We start from the raw sequence: 21,628 nt of genomic DNA, 5'->3' as shown, positions 1-21,628 counted from the left end.
GACAGTACTTTTGGCACCTTTTAAGCTCATCACCGTGTTCTTGCATGAAGCAAGTCATGCGGTAGCTTGCAAACTTACTTGTGGCCAGGTAATAAGCTCTTTGTATAACTTTTTGTGCTTTCATGACATGATCGGATAGCTTGAATGAAACCTTATGTACTTCTTAAATAAGAAATTATCTGTTCTCACAAATTTTAATATGCATTATAGTATAGTAACCTTGGATTATATTGCTCTGCTGATCATGTATTATCTTACATGCAACTTTTGAGTTTGAATTGGAATTGATGTAGAAATATACTTGGTACATAAATTATTGTTAGTTGACCATTGGGCTTTGGCTTTGGAGTGATCTAAGAGTATAGTTTATCAGTGTCTTTTGACTCCTAGTATGACATATCTTGAAATTTGTCTACAGCTAAAAATTGTAGATAACCATTATAATGTCTACTTGCCATAGTCTAAGCAAAATTCAAATGGCGAATTTGGTTCACTTGTTCATAATTTTGAGCCACATAATAAGGATGGAGCTACTGTTTCCCTGACTACAATGTTGTACTATGCTGCCTGTTTCTTAGTCAGGAGGAAAATTTAATTAGAAATAAATCTATAAATAGATAGATCTTTAATTTTTTGGGTCTTTAAGATCAAAGCCTCAGCCTATCTATGAAGTTTTTGAAGCAAGAAAAAAAAACCAATTCCCATCCTTATTAGAGAAATCACTTATCTCCTGCATTTGTCAAGAATGCCAATGCTCCTCAGGCTTCTCTTCTCGCATTGTGTTTAAAACCCGGAGTCTGTAAAAACTTTCCTCTGGAAGCAACATTCCAACATGTGGTGTCAGCTAACTGCAGAATGCTTCTAATTAGGGCCCTCAAAATTCAGAAAACTTGTATTTGTGAAGGATCTCATGCAGCATAGGCTATGCCACAATGCGTTGCATTTTTTTCAGTTCTCTGGTGGTCATTTTAGAGCTGCCTAGGATGAAGTAATTAGCTGTTCTAAATTATTGATAATGAATTATTATTTAGAGATGAACATACTTATTTATAGATATTTAACATAACTTTCATACTACCTTTTCTTTTTGGTAAGTAATTTCATATTTCGCTTTTTACGGTAACAATGGGTTCAAGATATTATTGTTCCTGTCCATATTGTCTCATCTCTACTCATAGGTTTTCTGACACCAAATTTCTACAGTAAAGATGGCTTATCTTGGATTGAATCTTGAATATCTTCATCCATGAAGTTCATGCTGCCTGTTTTTGAAAACATTGACGTGGGATTCTGACTATCTATGCTCTAATTTTACACTGATTAGTGCCTTGTCATGAAGACTGTTCAGGTTGAGATGCAAATGACTGACTTTAGGGCCACGTTTTATTTAAACTCGAGATGCTATTGCATTACATTTGATATTTAATTCCTTGCTTTGAGCAATGGTTTATGCTCAATCATATGTAATATGATTTAATTTAATGTGCAGGTGGAGGGGATCAAGGTTCACGCAAATGAGGGTGGGGTGACACAAACCCGTAGTGGGGTGTATTGGATTATCTTGCCTGCTGGATGTAATATGCTTTTTTCCCTGAAAATTTCATTTTTCATTGCAGGCATCCTTATTGTTCAATATGCTATATTGCATGGACATTTATATGAGGCAATTATAGGACAAGAAACAAAGTGTTGGAGTGATAAGTACGCAAGCACACATTTGTATCTCCTACTCTGGCTCCGTCCATTATTGAGAACCTCACTTTGTCCACTTTATACTCAAAAGTGGACTTCTTTACATGTTTGAATTCTGCTTGACATGTCCAATTGTTTTTCACTACATCTGATGTAACTTAAAGGGCTATGGTTACTTTAGGGAAAGAAATAGCAAGAGAAGACTATAAAGGGAGGGAGCAAGAGAGATGTCAAAACCCAACAGCTAGTGCTAAGGGAGCAAAAGAGAATGAAAGGAAAGAGAAGAAGGGGCTGGAAAAACAGAGCAAACAAGCTCAAAAATAATTTTTGAACACAAAATTCATGAACTTCCTCAGAGCCATAACTTGATCCCTCATATAGGTTTATTTTCCAACCCTTGACAGAAACACACTTAATACCCATTTATCGTAGAACCTACAATTACAAGTAATACCCCAAAACTACACATAAAATTAGATTCCAACCCACATGGAAAATTTCAAACAAGATCTCATTAAAACATATTCCCTGAATAAAAGCTCCTTTCCTAAGTCTTCTGAGTTCTCCTTCTCCAAAACTTCTTTCTTCCTTTAAAATTCCTTATCTTTTGGCAAGAAGAGATAGGGTGTAACACTAAAGTACTGTAACAAAAACTTTACAACTTAACAACCCTTCACTTATATTAACATGTAAGGACCATAGCCCACTTGTTGAAGTGCTTGCACTGCTGAGTTTTCATGCAAATATATAATAATATTTTTTTAATATATATATATATATATAGGTAATTAAATTAATATATATAAAAACCGGTTATCGAACCGGCTGGTAACTGGGGTCCCGGTTCCGGTTTTCGAAAACCAAGAACCGAGTACTCTAGTTCCAGTCCCCATATATATACTTTAGGTAATTAAATTAATATATATAAAAACCGGTTACTGGACCGGCTGGTAACTGGGGTCCCGGTTCCGGTTTTCGAAAACCGAGAACCGGGTACTCTGGTTTCAGTCCTCGGTTTTGGCCAAAAATCCGAAAACCGAACCGGGTTGACACCCCTAATGTATCCCATGGGGGGTGGTTCGACCGTATCCCTCACTTTTTTTTTTTTTTTTTTTTTAGTTTTTGGTTTTTTCTTTTAATTTCTTTTTTATTTTGTATATAAAATTTTGTTTTAAGTTTTTGTTTTTTATTTTTTACATAAGCTTTATTTATCTATTTATGTTTAATTATGTTTATATTTACACTGTATCCCCGAAGTCATTTATGTTTATACTTTACCCTCAAAAGCATTTTCAAAAGTTTTGGTTGAAAAAATGTCACATGCCACATACGTGACTTGGTTTCCATCCAAATAAACGGATTTAATGGACGGATGATATTTTTTACCAACATCAGATACATTATGGGGGTCTTTCATTGCTTTTTAAACATTCAAAAAGCAAAAAACAAATGTGTGGATACTTCATGAGATAAAGTATATTTTCGCCAAATTAAAAATTAAAAACTTAAAAAATTAATTAATTAAAAAAAAGGGTGGAATATTTTAACGGAATAGAGGAAAAACAAAAAGGGGGATTGGAGTGTTTTTTAGAAGTGATTGAGAAAATTTTGAAGAACTGGAACACTAAATATGTTTCACAAAGTTTTTTTTTCCTCAGCAAATACATGAGCAACAAAACCGAACAACATAGAGAAAAAAAACAAGGCGGAAAACAGAAAAAGAAAAGAAAGGGAAGCGGGATTAAGGAGACAGGAAATGAGAATGCGTCCAATAGATAGAGAGGAAGCAGCTCATACAACAAGATTAGGCATAGACTAATTATTGGTGCTGCTCAAAATCTGGCGAGCAACTTCACAAAGCTCTTCTAACCCTTCCTCAACTTCACTCCATCCAATATTCCAAACATATTGCTTTTCCACTGCTCTTCGAGTGAACAGCTAGCTCAGCACAACCCGTTAATTTCAAATTTTGAGTCTTGTCATACAATTGTAACCGTTTAAAGTGTTGCAGTCTGCTGTGATTGTGAAGTTGTGGAAGAATTTTGAGGCGATCTTACAGGTGAATGCATAGAAGGCTTTGGTGGAACTTGTAAGGATTGAAGGCTACCTTCTAACATCTCTATCACCTTACCCATTGATGGCCGATCTAATGGATTGGTTTGAGTGCACCATAAACTCACAATTATCATCTTTTTTATTGTGTCTTCTTCCTCATCTGTTATATCCCCCAAAGTTTCAAAATTCTCACATTGTTCAAGTTTCTTATAAATCCCATGTGGAAAATATGTTTCGCTGGTTTGAGAGAGCCCACTATCAAATTTCGTTTTTCCTCCGACCATTTCAAGAACCAACATTCCATAGCTGTAGACGTCAGACTTGTGAGAGACCCCACCAAAGTATCGATTAAATACTTCTGGTGCAATGTATCCTGCAGTCCCTCTCATGCCCGTCATTGACACAATACTCTCTTTTGTTTTGCATAGTTTAGCAAGGCCAAAATCAGAGATTTTTGGGCGCAAATCTTCATCCAAAAGTATATTGTGTGGTTTTATATCAAAATGTAGGATCCTTGTGTTGCAACCACGGTGCAAGTATTCTAGTCCTCGAGCAATGCCAACTGCAATTTGGAACATCGTCTTACTATCCAAGTGACAATTTGTAATTGGAGATCCTTTATCATAAATGAGCTTATCAAGAGATCCATTTGGCATGAATTCATAGATTAGAGCTTTTTTAGTCTTCTCGTAACAGAAACCTAAAAGAGTGACTATATTAACATGTGATGTTCTACAAATGCTAGCCACTTCGTTGATAAATTCTTCTCCATTACCTTTAGACTTGCTTAGAATTTTTACTGCCACCGTACGCCCATCGGGTAGCTTCCCTTTGTATACAACACCATATCCTCCTTGTCCAATTTTTTCTTTGAAAGAGCTGGTTAGTGTCTTCAAATTTGAATAAGTAAATCGCTTTGGGGCTATGAATCCATAAGTACTTTTTATGATTTCCTCGGTTTTGAAGTGATCGTTCTTTGCATCTCTTTTCCACCTGACCATTGAATTACTTGAAAAGTGTCCTCTCTTAATGATACAGCAGATAATCACGAAAGAGATCATTGCAATCCCTGCCACAACTGTTGAAATGCATGCACACAAAGAATGTTTTAGGCCAAAGGAAGAAAAATTAACAATCAATATACTGCATGTAGAAATGACTCATTCTTTTTAAACTCACAAAAAGATAAATGTCTTTTCAATATATGATAGATTAGAATATCTTTTATCTTATATTGAACATTGATCATACCAATTGCAGTTATCAGCCGCCAATTGCGCTTCGGAGAATGTTCTGCAACAAGATCACAAAACAATGTTACGACTAAAAAAATAATGTGAAAGAGAGGGGAAGCATAGAAGCAATAACATAGCATACAAAATCGTCAAGGAGAGTTTGCATGTGCATGAGATGTGGGTGGAAGACCATAGTAAATTGGTAAAGTGAGAATAGCCTATTCCGTGAGGCTAAGAATAGAGAATCAACTCAGCAAACCAGATCATGTACAGCTTGTTAAAGGGGGCAAAATCCCATAGGGTAGGCTCACAAAAGGCATAAATTTATTTTAGGGGAAACTTCACTTACCCCCCTTATACTTTCGCGCTTTTTGCAGACACCCCCCCATTGTTCAAAACCTCTCACTTTGGTGTATCAAACTTTCGTTTCCTTTCAAATACCCCCTTACCGTTAACTTTTGACCTTTCTACCCCTAAATTATTTTTTTAAAAAAATTATTTTTTAATAAAAAATAAGGGCACGATTGTAATTTTCCACCCTTTTCCGTTAGGATTTAACAGAAAATCCTAACGGAAGGGGCAAAGTGAAAGGAAACGAAAGTTTGATACATCAAAGTGAGATGTTTTGAATAATAGGGAAGTGTCTGCAAAAAGCGCGAAAGTATATGGGGGGTAAGTGAAGTTCCCCCTTTATTTTACTTGATGTATTGGAAAGCTGGAACCAATAAGATCTACCTTAAAAGTGACTTTGGCATAATGACCTGGCTTTTAAACACGGGACAAGGATCTCTCCATTTTTTAAGCGAAATTACAGTCAAGATTTTATTTCATTGATACAAATTGAGTTTGAGGCATAAATTAGAGAAATTGATACATAGTAATGTTGTATACACTCTTACTTTTCACGCTCATTTCACATCTTCTTATAAAGTGTGAAAGTAAGAGTTTATGTAGCATTACACATCCATACATCCTCAAGTTCGTGGCAAACTTAGCTCGCATGGGCAATAAGGCAAAACGTGTAACTCCAAGGGGTTGGCTTAGTAGTTGAGGCTTGTGGTCTTATGAAGTATCACCCTATAGATTCGTAATCCCCAATCCGGATTATGGATTGGGCATGGCCTAGGGCTAGCCACCCTCCCAGCCAGATGGGGGTGGCCAGGACAGCCCTATGGCCAAAGGAGTGGTCTAATTTTTTTTTAAAAAAATTAAAATTAAAATTATAAGGGCAATTTAATATTTTTCATTATTTTTGTTAGAGAAAACAGAAATGGTTAACGGATGGATCACATTAAAAAATTTTGAAACATTAGAGATTAAATTGAAAATGACCAGAAACTTTAAGAGGTAAAGTGTAATTTCAAATGAAGATTCTAAAAGAAATATTATGAAAAGAACTTTTGTGACGTCCCACATCGCCTGGGTATGGAGATGAGGATGTGCTTAAATGTATACTACACCCTTAATGACAACAACGCGTTTTAAAGCCGTGATAGTCATGATCCCATCAGAACTCTGCAGTTAAGCGTGCTTCTGCTGGAGTAGTACCAGGATGGGTGACCTCTTGGAAAGTCTGGTTTGGGGGAGCCAAAAGCGGACAATATTGTGTGTCATTGAGGTGGGGTGTTACAAATGGTATCAGAGCCATAGCCCAGCCTGAGATGGAGGGAGCATGCACAAGCCCATGAAGGTCGCTAGCGGGCGCTCGTTGTGGCGGACGCCAAGAATGGGCTAATCCCATGAGAGTCGCCAGCGAGGATGTTGGGTCCTAAGAGGGGGTGATTGTAACATCCCACATTGCCTAGGTATGAAGATGAGAATGCGCTTAAATGTATACTACATCCTTAATGACAACAACGCGTTTTAAAGCCGTGATGATCATGATCCCATTAGAACTTCGCAATTAAGCGTGCTTTTGCTGGAGTAATACCAGTATGGGTGACCTCCTGGGAAGTCTAGTTTGGGGGAGCCAAAAGCGGACAATATTGTGTGTCATTGAAGTGGGGTGTTACAACTTTATTCCATACATATGAGATTAGCAAAATTGTTTATCTCTCATACAGTTAGAGATATTGAGTGGCTCATAAAAAAAATTATTAATCTTGTAAAAGAAATTTAAGTTTGGTAATTCATAATTCCAAAGCTCTAATTAGCCAATCACAAATGAGTCTCCCTACATGACAACTGTGTCAACTGAGCTACGAAAAACCTTTACCCAAAAAAGAAAAGAAAAAAACAAACAAACAAACAAACAAAAACAAACTTAAAGAACTTTCACTCCCACGCGCAATTGGGCAATTATTGATTAATGGTCGGTAGGGTCAGCAATTTAACTCGTGACCCATAATTTTAGGATTAGGGTTTAGGTTAATCAAGTTCGGATCATGATCGTGTCAACTTGCAAGCTCGCAAGTTGACCCGTTTATTTATTTATTTTCTTTTTGATATTTTTGTTAACTTATAAAAATTAAAATTACTTCGATGTCAGGTCGGATCAACCCGAAATGACATGTTTATCTAAATGGGCTACGCGTATCGTGTTATTTGTTAAGAAAATATGTCGTGTTTGGGTGTTCGACACGTTTATAAACATGTCGAGTTCGGGTTGGCATAAATGAGTATGCAGGTCAACTAGGTTGACATGAACCCAACACACCAACCCATTTTATCAGCCCTAATCGGGGCTGGCTGGGGTAAAAGTAAAAAGTAAGGGACATACATTACATGCCTGATTTACTTGAAGGCGCTTGGGGGGCTTTGGCAGGAGATATTTGTAACCCGTTTGATTGATTTGGGTAGTAGCAAGTTGTTTGAGTCGTAATCTGGTCGTAACCGCAAACCCCCTTAGACCCGGTGCAGGCAATACAAGCTGGATCTTCCTTCCACTTCACATCGAATCCTTCTTTGATGACGTCTTCAATTCTTGACAAATTGCCTATATCTTTATAACGAGTTGCAAGAACAGGAACAACCACGCTTTTTGCACAAACCACAGGGACGTCAGGTTCTATGTAAACGCCTTTATCAGCGGTGCCATTAACGGTGCAAGAGAATATGGGTGGATAATTGGTTGAATCTGGGCAACCATAGACTAACTTAATGTCAACGTAGCCAAGGCCATATTCAAAAAGCTCTGAATCGAGGGAGGTGTCGACGAAGACTGGTGAACAAACTCCATCCAAGAAGTCCTCCCTGAGAATTTTGAGGCTTTTGGCGCTAGGATCGAAACCCAAAACGCGGTATTTCAGCTTCATAATTTTGATGCTAGTGATATTGTGCACACAATTGAGCTTTAAATCTGGATTGCCGCAGCCATCCGGTCGTCCATCACCCCAGAATGGATAACCCACGTCGGTGATATTGTCCCCGCAGTTAAACCGGTTGTTACAACTTGAATACCAATCATAGGAGCATAAAGACACCGGAACCTGGACGGAAACCAACAATATAAGGAAGACAAGAAGAAGAAAACCAGAGTGAAAGGAAAGCCAGGAATCCATTTCTAGGTAGTAATGGATGAAATGAAGTATATATATATGAGATTGTCTCAAGGAAACTAGGGAAAACAGAATTATGTGACATAAATTGATGGAAAAATCATATTAAGGGAAGTGAGTGATGAAGCAGAACACAAATCCTAGCTCGAATATTAAACGAAGCAAGCTCGGCTCGACTCGGCTAAGCTCGTGAACAGCTCGTATAAGCTCGAGTGTGTGTGTGTATATATATATATATATAAACTAAGTAATACATAATTAATTGTAAATCTCATAATTATTAAAACCTAAAAATTGCATTTATATTTAAGCGTTAGAGAATGAAAAATTCTAGACCCTTCATGATCAAAGAGAGAGAGCACTCATTAAAAAGACCTTGATTCAATTAGAACATATCCAAATGAAAGGAAGAAGAATCAAGCAGAAACTATTGAGGGAGATTGCGAAAGGTATAAACTATTGAAGAATCAAACAGACCCAAACACTATCACTACCTGTCTGGTGAGTGAGAGTGAGAGAGTGGGAAATGAGAGTTTAAGTGGAAGATCTGTTGTGACTGGTGAGAGGGATTGAGAGAGAAACGTTAAAAAAATATTTTTTTGTAAGTGGCGTTGTCCCAATGCAGTTTGAATGCAACATGTTAACTTATCCCACATTGTTAAGAAAACATCAATCTCTAAGTTTGCTTATCTATAAAAGGATGCATATCCTCTCTTTTTGAAACCAAATGCCTTGCTGTATTGACTCAAGCTCCATACTCGACTAGTCAGGTTAAGCAAATGCTCATATGCAAACTAACTTCTTAAGCCGTTTTAAGAGTACTTGAAGTTAAAAAAAAATTTAAAACAAAAACATTAAATATAAGAGCCAGCTCGAGAGCTGGCTCGCCTCGACTTATTATTAGCTCGAGCTCGATTTTTTTGGCTCGCCCTTAAGCTCGACTCGAGCTCGAGCTCGAGTAAAATTTAAACGAGCCAAACCTGAACAAGGGAAGCTCGCTCAAGCTCGGCTCGTTTACACCCCTACTTGCAGAGACATCAGACATATATATGCCAATCAAATCCAAAAGGCAACTCAAATGACTCAAATCTCCTTCTTGCTTTGAGTTTGTTCTTCTATTATGAGTGTATTTGGGAATGTGTTTGAGAGGTCTAAAAATATTTTTAACACTCAAAAAATTCGTTTAAAAAAAAAAAAGTATCCGTTTGGTAAAAAAATTAAAGCATTTTAAAGGGTCTAAAAAGCCTAAAAATGGCCAAAACGCATTTTTGGTAAAAGTTTAAAAATAAAGTTTTTACCAAAAGTTATTTTTGACTTAAAATCTCAATTTCTCAAACACAATCTCAAACAAGCTCATGTGAGTGATATTTATAGAAGTACTAGATATACAAATTTAGTTTGTTCTTCTAGTTTCCGCCGCTGTCAATGGTTTTGCAGATTTTGAAGTCCAAAAAATTGTTGAAGAAGGAGATAAGTTTTATTCATACATTGAATTTAACAAAGGAGAAATTCTTGGTGAAGTTCATATTGAGACATGTAATTAAATTTTTATTTTTAGATTTAGATTTAGATTTTTTTTTAATTAATTGTTTTGATATTTATATTGTTATTCTTGATAATTGTTTTTATATTTAATTATTTATGAATACATATAGTTTTTGTTTCATTATTTTAATTGTATAAAATATATAATTGTAGTTATCTAAAATTATAGAGAAAAATAATGATTCTATTGAGCTCCAATCAAATTCTAAACGAGCTTATGTTGAAGTAGATTTAGCATAATTAAATTCATATGTTTTAGAACATAATTAAATTTTGTTGAATTATTCACTTATTCCGTTAATTATATTTTTTAATATTTTTAATTAATTTTTGTTTAACTTTATTTTTTTTATTCTAAAAAAAAAAAAAAAAAAAAAAAAAAAAATTGCCCCTGAAATGAACATCCTGGCTCTGCCACTGGGATAAGATATTGTTTTGAGTAATTAAACAAAGAAATCTTTTAACTTTCAAGATTGGTTGTCTAGCCTTGTTTTTAGACTCAAAAAGTACGTTAGAAGGTCTGTAATCAGTTCAACTCATGCCCAGTCAAACATACCCAACCTTGCGACTCACTCCAAAAAACAGACTAAAAAGATCAATTTGAACTTGTTGTAGCCTTCTTGTTATGGGTGTGGCCGCTTTCCATATAACCATTTTATCAGGTGTACTCAAATTCGGATTGGGTGAATGCTGGCTGCACAGGGCATGTTGTGTAGTGAGGTGAGACCCTTAGCCACTCAGCACTTGCTCTAGTCATCTATATTCGGATTGGGTGAGCGTTAGCTGCACGAGGCATGACTTAAAGTAATGTTATATACCATCATTTTATCCTCTCAACGTTAACGTGACTTTTAAGATTATCATCCACATCAACTTTGAAAGGATAAAATAATAGTATATTATAGTACTCTTGACTCAAGTTGACCTAACCGATCAACTTTTAGTAAGGAGGGTTGAAAGTAGCTAGAAAGAACTTGACCCCGGCATGACTTCCATGTTTTACCTTAATATCATAAATCAAGAACAATTGTGGTTGCTTGATCTATGTTTAGTGGCCGCCATCTACTTTCATGGTTAGAGGATAAGCTTTTTATTTCTATTCTAATCTCTTATTGTTCTTTGGGTGGGGAGGAGACTAGTATTTCAGCCCTAAAATTTCATAAATGACCTCTAATGAGTTTAATGACCAACTCCATTTATATTTAAAGTGAGAGTATATGCTTCTTCAAGTGTTTACGTAATGACCCAATCCATTATGGACCCAATAATAAAATGATCATATTATTCCCATCAACTTTTCACACCAGCTTCATTCTAGTTGATGTAACGTATTTTAAGTAGCTAATATATATATATATATAATTGACATAAAAAGCTATTTAAAGTATGATACATCAGCTTATGTTAAAGTTAGTATAAAAATTGTGTAAAGACTAGATTAATATAAGACCAAAAAAGAAACGTGAATTAAAGATGGTTTTTGAATCGGTTTGTATAGCCTTTTAAACACAAAACCCCATTGGTTGGCGTCAGTTCTAGAGCCAATAGACAAAGGTTTTGCAAGTCTCTAATTAACCAATCACAAATGAGTCTCCCCATTAGACAACTAAGGGCCCGTTTGGGAGTTTGATTTCAATAAATGCGATTTTAAAAATTACGTTTTTAAAATCGCACAAGCGTTTGGTAAAACATACTAAAAAGTATTTTTTTTATCAATTGAGTGTTTGGATAACATTAACATATAATTGCGGTTTCATGACCAAATTACCAATAAGGATGAACAAGACAGAGAGGATGAAGAAAAAAAAAAAAAAAAAAGAGAAAAGAAGGGTTTTAATATATTTTAGGTGGGTATTCTTGGTATTTTTTTCATTCCCGTTCTAAAAAAGGTAACTATTGCGTCAAATATCTTTTTAATAGAAATCGTGATTTTGTTTTAAATTCGTACTTTTTCAAATAAGCACCCTCTAATCAGCTTATGGAAATCACAGATTTTTTTGCGATTTTAAAATTTACGTTTTTAAAATCGCAATCTCAAACACCCTAAAGTTACGATTTGGATTAAAATCGCAGATTATTTTTTAAAAAATGCACTCCCAAACGCACCCTAAGCTACGGAAGACCTTTACAATACGTTGAAAAAGCTCGCTTTTTATTACGCGCAATTCGACCATGGCATTCCCGGAACATTCTGACAAGGAAGCCAAGTCCAACTAAAAACAATCACTTTCTTGACACTTTCTTACCTGCCAAACATCCCCACCTCAAACCAAAACTCTTATTTTCTAGCTTGTCTGCTGAATCTAGCCCGGAAATCGCTTCGTTGGCTTAGTTGAAGCAGAGAGATAAGAGGGGTAGATAATGCCGAATTGGGAGCTCAAGAACTGTTGCAAGCACGACCAGGTCGTGTTCTTGGTTACTATCGGTGTCTTCACCGTTGTAATCCTCGCGGTACGCTTCGTTTTGTTCTTACTCTTTCTTCTTGGTTTAGGCTTTGTTTGGTTCCCAGTAAAGGAAAAGGGAAAGTCAAATTGGGTTTTCATGTTTGGTTTTCTTTTTGTTTTTTGAAGAATAAGCAGCTCTAGTCAACTGAGCCAAAATTTTCATTGGGCTCGATTTAGGGGAAATTTTAAGGCTCTAGATACTGATTTTCTTATACATTTTGTAGGTAACCAAACAGAACATGTAGGTTAGATTTCACTTTTTTTCCGGGAATTTTTATTTTTTTTTTCGTAGATTTGAAATAGAATTCCCCATCGATGCAAGTCATTTTAGCTAATGATAATAAAGTACAAATTTTTTTCTTAAAAAAAAAAAAAAAAAAAAAAAGAAAAAATTCGGTTGGTTTGCTTGTTTGTTGGGGAATTTGCTAATTAACTTAGTAAATGATGTGGCTTTGGTTAAATATTAAAAGATCATCGGTAACAAATATTGTTTTATTGGGTAAATAACGTAATAGTGTTCAACCTTGAATAGGTTTTTTTCCATATCGGTAACAATTATTGTTTTGTTGGGTAAATAACGTGTTCAACCTTGAATAGGTTTTTTTTTTTCTTTTTTTTTTCATATGACGCTATCTCGAGCAATTCTTTTCCCCTACAAACCAAATAGCATTTATGTGGACTTGGGAAAGTTGATAGATTTTCATAAGTTATTGTAGAGATATCGAACTAGTATTATTTATGATTAATCATAAATGGAAAGTGCTTGACAAAATCTCAAAATGAGCATTATTAGAAGTTAGCAGGATCAACAAAAAGGACAAGATGAGAAGAAGTTTACTGATAGGTTTTGGTCATGTGTAATAGATACTTGTGGTGCTTCAAAGCTGTATGAGGTTGATGACAAAGGCAATGTCAGGGTAGGGGAAAGGTGAGATGAGATATTACTTTGAGGTGCAGGGAAGAGATATGATTAGAAGCGCGTTCGTTGAGATGACTTGAATTTAAAATTGAAACGCTGTTCAACGGATTTGATTGTATATAATTTATTGGTATATGCGTCAGATTTATCCTGCAGGAACAATTGACAATAATTTTATCATTCTCATTGAGTTTGAATGAGCCGTCCCTTGTTTTCTCAACTAGCCTTTTGATGGAGAAGTGTTGTTTCCATTGTTGTAGTTATGGAGGACAGTATTTTTGACACCTTTTAAGCTCATCACCGTGTTCTTGCATGAAGCAAGTCATGCAGTAGCTTGCAAACTTACGTGTGGCCAGGTAATAAGCTCTTTGTATAACTTTTTGTGCTTTGATGACATGGTCGGATAGCTTGAACGAAACCTTATGTACTTCTTAAATAAGAAATTATCTATTCTCACAAATGTTAATATGCATTATAGTATAGTTACCTTGGATTATATTGCTCTGCCGATCATGTATTATCTTACATGCAACTTTTGAGTTTGAATTGGAATTGATATAGAAATATACTTGGTACATAAATTATTGTTAGTTGACCATTGAGCTTTGGCTTTGGAGTGATCTAAGAGTATAGTTTATCAGTGTCTTTTGACTCCTAGTGTGACATATCTTGAATTTGTCTACAGCTAAAAATTGTAGATAACCATTATAATTTCTACTTGCCATGGTCTAAGCACAATTCAAATGGCGAATTTGGTTCACTTGTTCATAATTTTAAGCCACATAATAAGGATGGAGCTACTGTTTCCCTGACTACAATGTTGTACTATGTTGCCTGTTTCTTAGTCAGGAGGAAAATTTAATTAGAAATAAATCTATAAATAGATAGATCTATTTTTTTGGGGTCTTTAAGATCAAAGCCTCGGCCTATCCATGAAGTTTTTGAAGCAAGAAAAAAAAATAAAAATTCTCATCCTTATTAGAGAAATCATTTCTCTCCTGCATTTGTCAAGAATCTCAATGCTCCTCAGGCTTCTCTTCTGTCATTGTGTTTAAAACCCAGAGTCTGTAAAAACTTTCCTGTGGAAGCAACATTTCAACATGGGGTGTCAGCTAACAGCAGAATGCTTCTAATTAGGGCCCTCAAAATCCAGAAAACTTGCATTTGTGAAGGATCTCATGCGGCATAGGCTATGCCACATGTTATGTGCCACAATGCAAGTTGCATTTTTTCAGTTCTCTGTTGGTCATTTTAGAGCTGCCTAGGATGAAGTAATTAGCTGTTCTAAATTATAGATAATGAACATACTTATTTATAGATATTTAACATAACTTTCATACTACCTTTTCTTTTGATAAGTAATTTCATATTTCTCTTTCTACAGTAACGATGGGTTCAAGATATTATTGTTCTTGTCCATATTGTCTCATCTCTACTTTTAGGTTTTATGACACCAAATTTCTACAGTAAAGATGCCTCATCTTGGATTGAATCTTGAATATCTTCATCCATGAAGTTCATGCTGCCTGTTTTTGAAAACATTGACTTGGGATTCTGACTATCTATGCTCTAATTTTACACTGATTAGTGCCTTGTCATGATGACTGTTCAGGTTGAGATGCAAATGACTGACTTTAGGGCCACGTTTTATTTAAACTCGAGATGCTATTGCATTACATTTGATATATAATTCCTTGCTTTCTGCACTGGTTTATGCTCAATCCTATGTAATATGATTTAATTTAATGTGCAGGTGGAGGGGATCCAGGTTCACGCAAATGAGGGTGGGGAAACACGAACCCGTGGTGGGGTGTATTGGATTATCTTGCCTGCTGGATGTAATATGCTTTTCTCCCTGAAAATTTCATTTTTCATTGCAAGCATCCTTATTGTTCAATATGCTATATTGCATGGACATTTATATGAGGCAATTATAGGACAAGAAACAAAGTGTTGGAGTGATAAGTACGCAAGCACACATTTGTATCTCCTCCTCTGCCTCCGTCCATTATTGAGAACCTCACTTTGTCCACTTTATACTCAAAAGTGGACTTCTTTACATGTTTGAATTCTGCTTGACATGCCCAATTGTTTTTCACTACATCTGATGTAACTTAAAGGGCTATGGTTACTTTAGAGAAAGAAATAGCAAGAGAAGACCAAAGGGAGGGAGGAAGAGAGATGTCAACCCAACAGCTAGGGCTAAGGGAGCAAAAGAGAATGTAAGGAAAGAGAAGAAGGGGCTGGAAAAACAGAGCAAACAAGCTCAAAAATAATTTTTGAACACAAAATTCATGACCTTCCTCAGAGCCATAACTTGAGCCCTCATATAGGTTTATTTTCCAACCCTTGACAGAAACACACTTAATACCCATTTATCGTAGAACCTATAATTACAAGAAATACCCCAAAACTACACATAAAATTAGATTCCAACCCACGTGGAAAATTTCAAACAAGATCTCATTAAAACATGTTCCCTGAATAAAAAGCTCCTTTCCTATGTCCTGAGTTCTCCTTCTCCAAAACTTCTTTCTTCCTTTAAAATTCCATATCTTTTGGCAAGAAGAGAGGGTGTAGCACTAAAGTACTGTAACAAAAACTTTAAAACTTAACAACCCTTCACGTATATTAACATGCAAGGACCATCACCCATTTGTGGAGGTGCTTGCAGTGCTGAGTTTTCATGTACTGAAAATTGTTAAAGAAACATCACAACGACTCAAGTATTAGATTTTATTATTAACCTAATGGACCCCTTCTGCCTCCGAATTTATGTTGTACCCTCTCTCTATTGTGTGATCTTCAATTTGATACAAGGCTTCTTATTGACAGCCATAATCTGAATATTTTTTGTCATCCAGATCTTGGTTCTTCATTTTGGGGAATGGTCTTGATACTTGCATCTACAGATATCCTAAGTGCAAGAATTGCCGCTGCTTGTTTTGGAGTTGCTCTGTTGGTTGTGCTCTTTGTTGCTAAAAATGTAAGAGTTATAAAAGCAGATACAATCTCTAGTTATATTTACTATGCCATTCACAAATTCTATTGTTTGTTGGTTCATTCTTCTACTTTTCCTTAAATAGATCACTAAAGATTTTAAATTATGCACTCTTACTTGCTATTGCTGTTGTTCAACCAGTGGACACTTCGTGGACTTTGTATTGGTTAGTACTTTCATGATCTAATAATTTTTAGTTCAATGATATCCACACTTTCATGCTCAGATTATTCATCTTTACCAACTGAATGTCTCAGGTTTCATTATTTTCCTCGCTATAGTATGGATTCTGCAAGAAACAACAAAAGTCCGTATTCTTCGCTACGTGATTCTCTTCATTGGTATACTCTTATCCTGTCATGTGTTTACTTTCTAATAAATAAATTTGCTTTTAAATACCACATCAATATTTAATTTCTTGGGTGGGGGACAAGAGTGGCTTACGTTTAATATGGCAAACTGCAGGTGTGATGAACAGTTTGTTTTCAGTTTACGGTATCTTCATTGACTCTTTTTTGTGAACTCAAATGCTATGACTTGAATTCAAATTTCAAATGACATCTAATATAAATCTTATTGACAGATATTTATGATGATCTAATATCTCGAAGAGTCCACTCCAGCGATGCTGAGAAGTTTGCAGAAGTTTGTCCCTGCCCTTGTAATGGGGTTGCATGGGGTGTAATTTGGTGAGCTAGCTTCATAGCATGACAAGAGCATGATTACCCACACAGAAAAAGGGGAAATCATTATCTGTTAGGGATCATTGTCTAGTTTGTAAATGTATTCATGATTAATTGTTAATGTTCTGTTCTCAGTTTCTTATTTTTATGATTTTTACTTGCAGGGGAATGATATCATTTGTATTTCTTTGTGGAGCCATGTATCTTGGACTTGTTATCTTATCTTGATCGAGGTACAACCTGCTTCTCCGTGCAATTTGATTCTTAAATATTTATTTATATATATATATATATATATATATATATATATATATGCTTAGGCGCAATAGAAACATGATGATTGATCAATTCTCAAGGTTTTATTTGCTTTTTCTTTTTTTTTCTTTTTTTTTCAGGTTGAGAGACCTGGGTCAAACTATTCTTGAGATTGCATAGAACAGCAGTGCTGGCCAATTTTTTTGTATTTCTTAAACGATTGTGTATACTGTTCATAGACATTACTTAATGATTCGTTTGATAGTAGTGAGAGCGTGGCCTTCCCACTCTTGCTTCCATCCATGGCTTTATTCTTTTTACCCTTTTCTTATCAAGGGTTAACTATCACATACATATATTACACTTCCTTTTAGGAAAATTTGTTCTTATGTATTGATCTGTCACTCCTTTGAGATCCAAAAGTGATGGAAAATATTCACATTTAGTTCAACTGTCTTAAATTCAAACTAATTGCCAACATACGTAGAAGATAATTTTGTATTTCTGAGTAAAACTGTAAAATAGTCAGGTTTATTTAGAGGTGAATGAGGCCAGTGAAAAGTGAAAATACAGCAAGTGCAAAATCAAGAGGTAATACATATTGATTTACAACAATTACGGCGAGCCACGTATGAAATATATGAAGAAATATAGTTAACAAAAAATTTATCTTTTATTATGACAAACAAATTAAAAACTGTTTTTAAAGTCAAAGACTTGCTACTCATGATCGATCAACTCGAAGGAACAAATTAAAATTCTTCATAAAGATAAATAAAAGGGTAAATTGAACTTTCGGAATAAAATCTCTTTGAGAATATTTTGGTCTACCAAATTTTTTCGTCAATATTTGTAGAAAAAAGACGGGGTATTGTTATGGTTTATCATGAAAAAAAGCCTTTTTAAAAAATATTCATTGTTAGGAAAATCAAAGAATTCTATGGCAGACGAATTATATGGGGATAAACCCTAAAAAAAATATAAAATAAAATAAAATAAAATAATTAAAATAATTAAAAAAAGAAAAACATTTTACCCTCTTAACTATCCATCAATTTGTACTTTGAACCCTAATATTTAAAAAGTGACACTTGACCTCCTCAAACTTCCAAATTGTTGCAATTTAACCATTCTGACTTTTTTTTTTTTTTTATTAAAAAAAAAAATTAAATTAAATTAAGGGGTGTCTGGTCTGGGGTGGCTTCGCTAGGGCCAACTAGGGTGGCCGGCCACCCCTTAATTTTTATTTATTTATTTATTTTTAACTTGGGATGGGGGCATTTTAGGAAAACAAAAGTCAAAACGGTCGAATTGCAACAATTTGGAAGTTTGGGAGAGTCAAGTGTCACTTTTTAAACATTAGAGGTCAAAGTACAAATGGGTAGATAGTTGGGAGGTAAAATATATTTTCCCCAAAAAAAAAAAAAAAATCTTGACCCATGCATGCAGGATGGATGAACATTCCGCACTTTTTTACATCATTTTCTGGTTTGATTCGCCACATAAATATAAACTTCTCGTGCAATTTGATGCCCAATGCCCACAAATAAAGTTCTCAGCCTAATGGCCTATTGATGGCTAGCTGCACCCAAAATTGTGTGGGGAATAAAGCTAATGCCTTTGATGGATTTCCATGTCTCAAGGGTCAAAGGAATGGAATGTCTGTCACGAATATCAAAGAATTAATGCACATGTCTATCTAATTAATTTCAAGGATATTCTATTATTTTGTGTATTAATTAGAATCTTTGATGACTGTAAAAAAATGTATCATATATGTATCCACAGTTATATGGTAATCTATTGATACGATCTTTGGTTCAAAGACCTGACATATATAATGCACTTTGTCATCACTTAGAATACATTCTGCCGATTCTGGAGTGCAAAAAGAAGATTAACTTTATTTCAAACAATCTGTCTCATGTTCTCATATTGGCTAAACCCTTCAACGTGACCAATCCACGTGTTGGCTTCTAGACCCTCTTGAAGAAAAGAAAACTTGTGTATGAAACATGTAATTGGGTTAACACAGAATTATTACTTCAAAGCTTGCTAATTAGTATGCTATAATCCTGGTTAGCTTTTTTAAATTGATGTTATCTTTATGTGAAGGATCGTGAGGCACACTAAAAGGGAAGTAAACCCAGCAGTGCATTGTCTAGCGAATGCGACAAATCCAACAATCTTTGATGCAAATATGGATAAAAGATTATTATGCTTTTATTCACGTTATTGTCATTGTTGAGAGTGTTGCATTATTATGAATTTAATCAAAGCTTGAAAGTTTACCTCAAAAAAAGTCTACGAGATATGTTTTGACTTCAAAAATGGTGGGGATTAATGTGCCTTTTAAAACTACCATTGGATCAATCATCTATCACAAATCTAATGGTTTTGACACAAGGAGGACATAGGTCTTCTTTCTAACATTACTCTGCTGGCAAACCATAGGTATCTTTTAAGTCTGAACTTGAACACAAGACCTCGAGGTATAACACCAAGGAGGCTTCCATTCGAGTTGCCTAGTCAACTTTATAAGATATTTGTGGGATGTTTGTGTGGTATGTAATATTACTCAATTTATGGCAAACCTAACATACTCAATTTCATTTGAACTCCCACTGTTCCACAAATTCTCCTGATTGGAAATTACTTTTCATAGAATCGGATCAGATTTAAGAGCCTTTCAAAGATTATACAATGGTAAACATCATATCTTTAATTACAATTCCATTCATTGAAAGAAGATAGTGATCATGATCAGGACCTTATCCAGAACAAAGAAAAGTTAGTGAGGAAGGAATTTGTGGGCCTTGACATTTATATGCCCACTTGCTAATTAAGTCAAACAACAAGCTTCGAGTTTAGCTTCTTAAAAGCTTGCATGGCCTGGTCTAGTTGCCCAGTGATGGATAAATGACTGTGATGGGATTAGGGTTTGTTCTGCCATCTTCGACTTGCTTAGCCTCTTCACATTTAAACGTCTTTTTCCTTCCTTTTTTTAAAAAAAAATCAAAAAAAAAATAAAATCAAAAATCAACTATTAAATTTGTAAAACTTATATGAGCGGTTGCTGGTTTTTGCTGGTTTTTTAAAAAGTTATTTGAAAAGAAGGAGAAATGTTCTCTTGTAAGATAGCTCTAGTGTTTCTCTTCTCTTTGTACTGCTTCTCAATTCCTGGTATGGAAACTTTTGTATGTGTGCTAGGGCGATCAGCCCTTTAGATCAAAATTCTTCTTTGTGGCTTTCCCTATGACAACATTGTTCTTTCTAGGATTCATGGCCTTTATTTTACTAGGGAATAAATCCTTATACAGGCGGCTACTAAGATACTGATAGATGAGAAGATATATATTGTTGGGTCATTTTCCTATAATCCTTGCAAAACTGGAAAGGAGAGTTATAGAAACAATAAAGATTGACTTCACACGGATAAACTATTAGACATTCCCTCTAATAATTATAAAAGTATATATCAACAGATTCCAAATTTCCAATGATCCCTTCGGATATTGGAAAATTAGTCCATCCAAGATAACCAATCTTTATTCCCTCAAAAATGTCGGCCTGACGTGTAGGAAAATAAACAAACTTCCTCATATGAAAATAAACAGTAATTACGTATGAACAAGAATTAGTTGGTGGAAGGAACAATTAAAGCGTCCCGCCGATAGTTGGGTAAGAGCTTACTTTGATATACTTAAGTCAGTATTTTCTCTAAAAATGAGAGTAGGGTTAAGAAAGAAAAGTGTTTGGCTAAAAGAATGAGCATACCTCTTAATCACCTAACTGCCTTCACTTTTAAGGGGTGTTTTGCCGCTTATATAATTGGTTGAGAGAGAGACTTGACGACTAACAGAATTTGATTATGTCGCCTCCACTTTCTTAAACACACTTTCGTCATTTCTTGATTCGAATGGAATATCAGTAGTTCAGATGGTATGGTCGACTATGATATTATAAATGTTGCTTCTCTTAATTTATGCCCTTTGCACCTGTTTATCTTAATTGAATTGGGTTTGGTCGACCTAATTAAGTTAGGTCTTGCCGACTTAGATAAGGTTATGCTAGGTCGACTTGATACAAATAATGTTCAGCCAACTTGTAAGCCAATGGGTGAAGTAATTCTACAAGTCTCTCTTGTGTCACTCTTGTGTCCTTAAAAAAATGAGATAACATTTTTTTTTTTTTTTTTTTTTGAAAAGGAATGGTATTATTTCATCAATAGAAAGAAACATCTAGAGCAAAACTCTAACAGAAAAGAGCAAACTGCTCTACTATTACAATAGTGTGGATGCA

At 35.0% G+C, this 21,628-nt stretch overlaps 3 protein-coding genes across 3 annotated transcripts; 1 reads left to right on the top strand and 2 right to left on the bottom strand.

Moving 5' to 3' along the window:
* Nucleotides 1–3,653: 3,653 nt before the first annotated feature.
* LOC132182091 (PR5-like receptor kinase) lies at nt 3,654–4,748 on the bottom strand. Its single transcript, XM_059595295.1, has one exon. The coding sequence runs from the start codon at nt 4,746–4,748 to the stop codon at nt 3,690–3,692; it is 1,059 nt and encodes a 352-aa protein (XP_059451278.1). The 3' UTR covers nt 3,654–3,689.
* Nucleotides 4,749–7,702: 2,954 nt separating this feature from the next.
* LOC132182090 (LEAF RUST 10 DISEASE-RESISTANCE LOCUS RECEPTOR-LIKE PROTEIN KINASE-like 2.7) lies at nt 7,703–8,482 on the bottom strand. The gene has a single exon (XM_059595294.1). It carries the CDS (start codon nt 8,480–8,482, stop codon nt 7,703–7,705), a length of 780 nt encoding a protein of 259 aa, XP_059451277.1.
* Nucleotides 8,483–12,165: 3,683 nt separating this feature from the next.
* LOC132181381 (uncharacterized) lies at nt 12,166–17,771 on the top strand. Its single transcript, XM_059594575.1, has 10 exons — nt 12,166–12,475; nt 13,648–13,743; nt 15,141–15,225; nt 16,252–16,373; nt 16,530–16,554; nt 16,646–16,729; nt 16,854–16,883; nt 16,972–17,077; nt 17,236–17,304; nt 17,467–17,771. Exons 1-9 carry the CDS (start codon nt 12,386–12,388, stop codon nt 17,297–17,299), a joined length of 702 nt encoding a protein of 233 aa, XP_059450558.1. The 5' UTR covers nt 12,166–12,385; the 3' UTR covers nt 17,300–17,304; nt 17,467–17,771.
* Nucleotides 17,772–21,628: the final 3,857 nt, after the last annotated feature.

This window comes from Corylus avellana, chromosome ca5 (genome assembly GCF_901000735.1).
Source record: "Corylus avellana chromosome ca5, CavTom2PMs-1.0".
Lineage (NCBI taxonomy): Eukaryota > Viridiplantae > Streptophyta > Magnoliopsida > Fagales > Betulaceae > Corylus > Corylus avellana.
This window is presented reverse-complemented; position numbering and strand designations above follow the sequence as displayed.